This window comes from Lolium rigidum, chromosome 3 (genome assembly GCF_022539505.1).
Source record: "Lolium rigidum isolate FL_2022 chromosome 3, APGP_CSIRO_Lrig_0.1, whole genome shotgun sequence".
Classification (NCBI taxonomy): Eukaryota; Viridiplantae; Streptophyta; class Magnoliopsida; order Poales; family Poaceae; genus Lolium; species Lolium rigidum.
The window spans coordinates 365,104,945-365,113,488 of NC_061510.1; the positions used below are offsets into that span (position 1 = coordinate 365,104,945).

At 51.8% G+C, this 8,544-nt stretch overlaps 2 protein-coding genes and 1 non-coding gene across 3 annotated transcripts; 2 read left to right on the forward strand and 1 right to left on the reverse strand.

The window, feature by feature from the left end:
• Positions 1-1,704: 1,704 nt before the first annotated feature.
• Positions 1,705-1,865, forward strand: LOC124705000. Its single transcript, XR_007003851.1, has one exon. It is a non-coding gene; the product is annotated as a U1 spliceosomal RNA (small nuclear RNA).
• Positions 1,866-3,893: 2,028 nt separating this feature from the next.
• Positions 3,894-4,684, forward strand: LOC124704215 (ATP synthase subunit delta, chloroplastic-like). Its single transcript, XM_047236455.1, has one exon. The coding sequence runs from the start codon at positions 4,043-4,045 to the stop codon at positions 4,682-4,684; it is 642 nt and encodes a 213-aa protein (XP_047092411.1). The 5' UTR covers positions 3,894-4,042.
• Positions 4,685-6,842: 2,158 nt separating this feature from the next.
• On the reverse strand, positions 6,843-8,275 carry LOC124700472 (GEM-like protein 1). Its single transcript, XM_047232597.1, has 4 exons — positions 7,891-8,275; positions 7,714-7,803; positions 7,336-7,613; positions 6,843-7,178 (listed from the first exon to the last, which is right to left on the reverse strand). Exons 1-4 carry the CDS (start codon positions 8,090-8,092, stop codon positions 7,002-7,004), a joined length of 747 nt encoding a protein of 248 aa, XP_047088553.1. The 5' UTR covers positions 8,093-8,275; the 3' UTR covers positions 6,843-7,001.
• Positions 8,276-8,544: the final 269 nt, after the last annotated feature.

Consider the following 8,544-nt stretch of genomic DNA (forward strand, 5'->3'; position numbering starts at 1 on the left):
CATGGCAAGCTTTGAGTCGGCATGATTGACCCATTATGCGAAAGAAGCAAACAAGACAGTCACACTTAGTTTCTTGTAGTATAGATGAGAATAATGTATGCTTCGATGAACCACCTGCGTTCATGTATTCACAACTTGTTGATGATGTAACCGATATTGCTTAATGAATAAATGTTACAAATCTGCAAAAAAACAAAAACAAAGCAATATTACAAATTATATTTATTTAAGTTGGTAGCTTGTGGTTTACAACAACAACAACAACAACAACAATATGAAAGCCTTTTCCCCAAGCAAGTTGGAGAATGGTAGATATGAAACCCAACAGAAAAAAGAGACCAAAACAAGGAGAAAGAAAGAAAAAAAAATACGAGTAACTAAGGTTTCGACACATGGGTCGCTGATCTCCATGTATTCCTACCAAGAGCTAAGACTTTAGGTACATTTCAATCCCACAAGTTTTTTTTTATCGCATCCGCCCACGTCAACTTTGATCGTCATCTACCCCTTCTAGTCTCCTCCATTCTCTTTAGAATTCCACTGTTAACGGGAGCTTTTGAAGGGCTCCGCTGGATATGCCCAAACCAGCTTAGTCGGTGTTGGACTAGCTTCTCGTCAATCGGTGCCACGCTAGCCTATCACGAATTACCTCGTTCATAATCCGGTCATTTCTTGTATGGCCATACATCCATCGTAGCATGCGTATCTTGGCGACACTCATTTGTTGGATATGTTGTCTCTTCATGGGCCAACATTCTACCCCATAAAGCATCGCCGATCTGACCGTTGTCCTATAAAATTTACCTTTTAACTTTTGTGGGACCTTCTTCTCGGGCGAAGCTCATTGATAGCTTGTGGTTTGTCTAAGTACGAAAATCAGGACAGATTTGCAATGTGTAATCTCCTCATATTGCTAAAATAATAGGAAAAGAAGCCACCGGGTTCCACAAACGCTAAGTAATCTTTTGTGTCGACTATTAATTGAGTCAAAAGATAATATTTTAGAGAAAGATATGAATATTACGATACCAACCTAACATCAACATATTCATCATAAAATATATTTTCATAATATATTTATTTAATTTGTACATAATGATATTTTTTCTTTTATAAATTCAGTCAAGCCAAGGAAGGTTTGATGTTTGACTAAATTTATGCGTCTTACTTATTGAAATGGGGTTGTAAAATCAAACAGACGAAGAAGAACATATGTCTATAGGTGTGATTGTATCCGAACTGTTCGACATAAATTCATCCAAATCAATTTCTATTTTTTGTATGCATTTTTAATTTTTGGCACGAAGCAGGGGTGCTCTTGCCATGTGGACTGTTCGCTTCGTCAATATGTGACCAGTAGCACTGACTACACTATCACATATGGCACGATAGAAGGATTTATCCAGCTGTTAGGATAGTTCACTTCTGTTCTAGGAAATTTTGTAAGTGGGGTGCCCGTGCGCCGTGCTAAATCATTTGCAAAAAACAAAAAATAAGAACGGGCCATCGTGGATTCGTACTACGGGCAGTGCTGAACCTTGTGGGCCTCCAGAAAACAACCGGCCCATAAACAACTGAGGGTGCACCTGCCGCACAGCGATTTGGCGCACGCAGCGTTCCTGATGTTTAGTCCCACCTCGCTCCCGGAGGCTTATTGGGAAGGGTCCGAGCCTATATAACCAGCGCCCCTGCCCACCTTGCAACATACTTACCTGGACGGGGTCTACGAGCGATCAAGAAGGCTCGTGGCCTAGGTCAATGGTCCACATTGCACTTGGTGGACGCGTTCGCTTATCATCTCCCCAAGTGGGAGAGTGAACGTCGTAATTTGTGTTAGAGTGGGTACGCGTTCGCGCGGCCCCTGCCAATTTTTTGAAATTAAATTTTGGTCCCTGGCGTAGCTTTTCGTCTAAACAGTCCAAGACTTAGGCCAAAAAGTTAACGTGACATTCAAGTCCCTGGGAACCTATTTTTCCCTGTTAATTTTGTTCTGCTGTTTCTGTTTCAGACTTTCAGGTCGTGCAATATATTTTGATATTTATAATTGGTAATTTGTGGTTTGCTTAAGTCAAAAAATTACAGCACCAAGTAAATGCAGTAAAGATATCATATCATAATATGTTATCATTAGGACAAATATGCATGCAATTCATTATTCTGTTTTAGGTAGCTTCTACTAACAGGTAAAAGCAGGTATTCTGAATGCCGATGCAGCTACCTAGTATCTTCACTTGACAGGATTCTGTTAAGTAAAAGACAATGGTACTAGCCTGGTATAGTTGAGAGGTGAACCGATTTAATGAAGTTGATCTACCAATTGTTGTCGATGTAACAGTGCTCCCTTAAGTTGATATCGACTTTATTTTGTTGAAGATGTTTTATTTTATTTTTTTACATGTTTCACTGTCGTGCCGTGTGTTTATTACCGTAGTGTCCATCATGGGCTTCTTTCCTCTTGCTTCAAAATGTATGACGGTAGATCATCCTAATTAGGATCTGTATAGGTAAACTCAAATTTCAGTATGCATAATCTTGCCTCTCGTGAAAGGTTGGCAGCATAGTAGATTACATTGTTCTTTTTTCTCCTCTTAAGAAGAAAATATAACTGTATCACATTATCATTGTAGAGTAATGTTTTACAAAGGCAAGTAGTTCCCCGAGTAACGTTTCACGAACGCAAGTAGTTTTTCCATTAGAACTTATCATTCCGTCGGTGCGTTAGAAATCATTACCATTTCCGCATTTCGGCCCGGATTCGGAGAACTCGAGAGAGGAGGCTGCGAGCGAGGAGCTCGGGGTTTTGTTTCGAAATGGCAGATCGCCCTGACTAGGTAATTTAGATTTCAGTATGAATGATATTTGATGTATTTGTCACTTGCTTGGAATTTAATTTCGATAACCTCTTCATCTTGCTAGGGGCTTGTAAATTCCAAAATCTCTCTACCTAGAGATGCAAATTGTTGGCAGCATATATAGAATACAAAAGGCAAGTTGTTTTTTTTATGCAAACTTCCCATCCGTCGGCGTGGTAAAAAGCCAGTGTTGTTATGTTATTTTGCGTTTTTCACGGCCCTTGAACATTCTGGAACAGGATCTAGTTCTGCTTTTGTGGAGACCAGTATGTAGGCACTGGGACGACCACGGGCCGCCCGCTTGGATCTGTGGCAGCGCATGCAGCAGGCGTGCGTCGCCCGAAATGGCCAGGCAGCGCACGAGGTCGAGCCTTTGCGTCCGCGTCGTCCGTTGGTTCATCCCGACACTCGCTCACCAAGTATCGATTCGTTCTCCTGTGTCAGTTCATCACAGCTCAAGCGCAGCAAACGCGGTACACTCCAAGCTACAATCCATGCATGTGTGCCGCGGAAGCGTAGAGCTGAGCTGGTGTCCGGGAGATCGTCGTAAACAACTCGCCCGAATTGTCTTTTGCTTCGTAGGACAGGCACGAAATCGCTGGCTACTGCCACTACCGGTGAAGTGGAGGCAGAGCGTCTCGTGCTTCGCTAGCCACGGTGAAAATTAGTCCGCACCGCACGGCAGGGCAGGCACGGCTCTTGGTGGATCGCTGGCGGTGAGCCGTCGCCAGCAGCACGGCACCACGGAAAAGCACCGCGTCGTGCCGCTCATGTTCTATCGTGTCCGCGAAAAATCGGAGCTGGCTGGCCACCGTACCAACTACAGAGGGAGAGAAAACGTGACGGCTCGTCGCGGGGCGCGAGGGGCCAGGCTTGGCAGAGCACACGGGATTGCGCGCAGATTCTTCCGGATGGGGCGTGTGCGGCTGCCGCGCCCGCATCGTGTGCGCGCCAAATTCTCTCGATCACATTCTCCTCGGCCTCGGCCTCCCTACTACTCTATTCTCCCCCTATCTTATCTCCTCCCCGCTGGCCCCTCACCTGTGGCTACCAGCTAGCTACTATCGGCATCACCCTCGCTCCGGCCTCCCTGCTTCAAAACCTCCATTCTTGTTCCTTTCCCTTGTCCTTCCACCTTACCCGACCCCAGTAGCGCCACTGCCCACTGCCGAGGTCGAGCTCCAGCCACAATGAACATCTTGAACCAGCCCGGCGCCCACCCGGCCTTCCCGGCCGCCAAGGACACCGGCGCCTTCCAGCTCATGCCGGCCTCCGTCCGCTTCGACGGCCCGAGCACCGCCCACACCCACCGCTCCACGCGGTGGCAGGCGCAGACCCTGCGCCGGTCCAGCAGCTACGTCGGCTCCCCCGGCGCCGACGAGGACGTGGCGCCCGCGAACCAGCAGGCGGCCCTGGCGGCCCCGTTCCAGCCGGTCACGCTCAACTTCCTGCGCTCGCTGCTCGACAAGGGCAGCATGACCGCCATCGCCACGGACGAGGACGGCGGCAAGGGCGCCGCCGAGGCGGCCCCGCCGCCGCCGCTGTGCGCGCTGCGCGTGGTCGTGTCCTCCGCCGTCGCGCTCGACGCGCGCCAGACGGAGCTCATCGCGCGCAAGATGCGCCGCATCACCGGCTTCGTCCACCTCCTCGTCGAGAACGTGGTCGACCCCTCCCTCATCGCCGGGTTCGTCATCTCCTACGGCCTCGACGACTCCCACGCCATCGACCTCAGCGTCAGGGCCAGGCTCGCCGCGCTCAAGAACCGCGTCGACTCCTTCGACCACCACCATGACGACCGGCTCCACCCGCGGCCTCACACGCCGTTCCACTGATCCGTTCCATTATACCCACAGACGCGCATACCATGCGCAGCACCACCGCTTCATCGGAGACGAGCAGCTCCGCCGTACCGCCATGATGAACTCTATACTGAAGATTGATCGCCGCAAGGCCGCCGCCGACGACAACAGTTTTGCTATGTAATCGTTGTTGTAAATTGTGAGACAAATAGCTGCTACTACTGCACCTTTCATGTTTGTATCAAACTGTACTGTAATGATATGGTACTGTAAAACTTGCAGATTGTAATTGTATGCGAGGTTCAATGTTACATCTCTGTAACGCGAGTGAAAAGCCTGATGCGAGAAACCTAGCTAAATTGGACAAAACACCACTACTGTATCCAGGAATATAGTTTATGAAAGAGCTGGTGCTTGTCGATTCAGCGTTCTGCACTGATTACTGATACTCCTGCATCAGAGTTCATTTTTCTGGTTTTGCTCTTTATCAGCCAACCGATACCCATCTATTATAAGGGCATCTCCAACGGGGCGACGTAAACGGACGTTGAGCGATCATTTGCGTTCGCATTCTCCTCGACCTCAGCGTCAGGGCGCGCCTCGCCGCGCTCAAGAACCGGGTCGACTCATTCGACCACCACCAAGACGACCGCCTCCACCCGCGGCCGCACACGCCGCTCCACTGATTAGCCACAACGCATCCATCCGTCCGTTATACCCACCGCTTCACCGATCGAGCTCCGTCGTTCACATACGCAGACGAACAGCTCCGCCGACTGTACTACAGTGATGAACTCTATAGTGAAGATCGATCGCCGCAAGGCCGCCCCCGCCGACGACAACAGTTTTGCTATGTAATCGTTGTTGTAAATTGTGAGACAAATAGCTGCTACTACACCTTTCATGTTTCTATCAACTGTACTGTAATGATATGGTACTGTAAAACTTGCAGATTGTAATTGTATGCGAGGTTCAGTGTTACAGCCTCTGTAATGCGAGACAAAGAGCCTGATGAGAGAAGCCTATCTAAATTGGACAAAATACCACTACTGTATCCAGGAATATAGTTTATGAAAGAGCTGGTGCTTGTGGATTCAGCGTTCTACACTGATTACTGATAATACTGCATCAGAGTTCATATTTCTGGCTTTGCTATTATCAGGCAACCGAGACCTATCTAGTACTGGTATAAGAGCATCTTCACCGGCGGCCCCGATAGCTTTTGGAGGGGCTGGAGACAAAAATGGGCTCGCACCGGCGCGCCCCAAATAGCGCCGGCGATTTTTGGAGTCCAATAGAAGCACCGGCAACCCCGTGCCGGCCCCTTCGTCAAGGGCGTGAATCGGGCGCGCCGGCATCTCGCGAGGCTAAAAACTTTGGACGTGGAAGCCGCCTGTCAGCCACACACCAACAAAATATACATCTTCTCCCCCAAAACCCCGTCCCCTTCGCCGCTCATTTCTCCCGCGAGCCGCTTAATCTTCCATCCAGCGTCGAACCCGAAAAGCCTCGCCGCCGCGCCATGCCACCGAAGAGAAGGGCTCCGATGAAGGCAGCAAAGCCGCCGACGAAGGCGCCACCGAAGACGCGCACCGTCGCGCCGAAGGAGAAGGCTGCGACCATGTCGCAGGAGGACTGGGAGACGGAGATGGATCGCCGCGCCTTCGTGACGGCCGACCGCAGGAGGCGCCGCATCGCCGCCCTCGATGCAACGAAAGCGGTGGCCTCTGCGGAAGCGTGCCTGAGCTTGGGCGGCCGCCGATGAGGAAGCCGTCGAGGTTGCGCCGCCCGTGAATTCCTTCGTGTGATCATGCGATCATTTGGCTTCAAAGCCCTTTTTTGTGCCGGAAATGGCGATCTGATGGCCGTCTGTTGGCCCAAACTTCTTATTCCAAAACCTATTCGTATTTGGTGGCCGTGTGTTGGCCCAATTTCATATTCGTAGACTTATTCGAATTTCTATGGTTGTGTTTGAGATTTCAAATTCAAATTATCCATCGGGACCGCCTGTTTGGGGGCACCGGTGTGGGAACAGCTCCCCAAGTGGAGGATGTTGTGCCGGCGCCCCCAAACGGAGGTGCCCCTGCCGGCGCCTATTTGGAGCTACCGGTGGAGATGCTCTAAGTCATCGTGAAGAAAACTGTAGAAGCTAAGTCATTCCTACTGGATGATCTGATACTGACAGCAACATAGTTTAATTGGTGTCTTGATTATTCCAGAGCAACAACTGTTGCAGTATACAGGTAAGAAGTGGAAACACTGTCTGACTGACCCTGAATGACAAGCAGTTATCAGACAATGCGGCGGAACTGGAGCTTAGCTGCGGTGGTGCAGTGCACACGGACGTTGATCACGCCCGGTGGTGCAGGGCCTCGGAGAGGTTCCTGAGCGCCTTGTCGTAGGAGACGAAGCCCATGAACCAGAACTCGTGGTTGTCCATGGTGGCGATCTGGATGTACCTCTCGGCCGGCTTCGACAAGCTGGCCGACGGGCTCACGGTCCTCACCTGACTCAGGGGAAGCACCACCTGCGATTCAATTCAATCGATGATTCCCAGGCGAATTAGACATTGCTGAACTTTGCAGCGAAGTAAACTGAAGCTGAACTAGTTGCAGCACGAAGTGAACTGAATCTGATGGAAGTGTATGACCAGACTACAGAGAGGGAGCAGAGGTTGTGCGTGCCTTGTAGTACATGGGCTCGGCGGGCTGGGCGGCGGGCCCGTGGTAGGGGAGCGGGGAGTCGCTGCAGAAGGCGAGGCGCGCCGTGGAGAGGTAGAGCGTGCCGATGACGGGGCCGGAGGAGGTGGAGAGGTAGCATGCGTAGGCCTTGCGGAGCTGCTCCCCGGGCACGGCGCCGAACACCTGGTGGAACACCCTGTCGTGGCCGCCCTCCGCGTACACCTTGGTCCCCTGCGCCAGCCGCGCCACCGCCGCGTCCGCCATGTTCGGGGCCGTCCGGACTGCACTCCAAAAACAGCGCGGGTGTCAGTGACTCAGTGCAGTGGGCGTGCACGACGGATCGAAGCAGGGAGAGTGGGTATGGTATGATATGATACGTACGGTGGTGCCAGATGTTGCCGGTGGTGTCGGCGGCCCGGCGGGTGCCGTCCTCCAGCAGCTTGCCGTACCGCCCCAGCGCCTTCCGGATGGCTGCAAGAACGCGCGAGCGGCATGAGGAAGCCGTGCAGAGAGGATAGTAGAATATCAGTCGAGAGATCAAGACGGGGCTTCACTCACAGTGGCAGGTGGACGGCGCCGCGCTGGCCGGGGTGACGAGCACGTAGGGGTTGCCGGCGCCGTTGCTCGCCGCCGTGACGGCGACGGCCGTGTGCTGCGGAAGCGGCGCCTGGTTGCCGTGCGGCGGATACCCCGGCGGCGCCTGGTTGCCGTGCGGCGGGTACCCCGCCGGCGCCGGGGCTGGGGCAAACGAGGATGCCATGGATCCGACGCGCAAATCGATCTGCTCCTGGAGCGGGCTCGAGTGCTGGCTTCCGCCGATTGCCGATCGATCGGAGAGTATGGTTGGATGAACGATGGCGGCGCGGGGAAGAATCGGTGCTAGTGGCGACGAGGCGAAGGTTCTCGGGCGCGTTTACTTTTTGTTGGGGAAAAGGGGCAATGAAGGTTTTTTTTTTTGAGCTGAAGGGGCAATGAAGGTTTGCAGTGCAGTGCAGCTGACCGAGATAATGCGAGTAGACAAGTGGAATATGTGGGGCTCCGCGTCGGCGATTCTGCGTACGTTGGCCGCTGCATGAACACGTTCAAATAGTCAAATCCACCGGTCGGTGCGCCGATGCGCCGTGCCCGAACGACGGTGCCTTCACAGCAAAGTAAGAGCATTGTAAATTGATTTTTTATATTAATAAAATACGTGGTTGCTCTTAAAAAAGG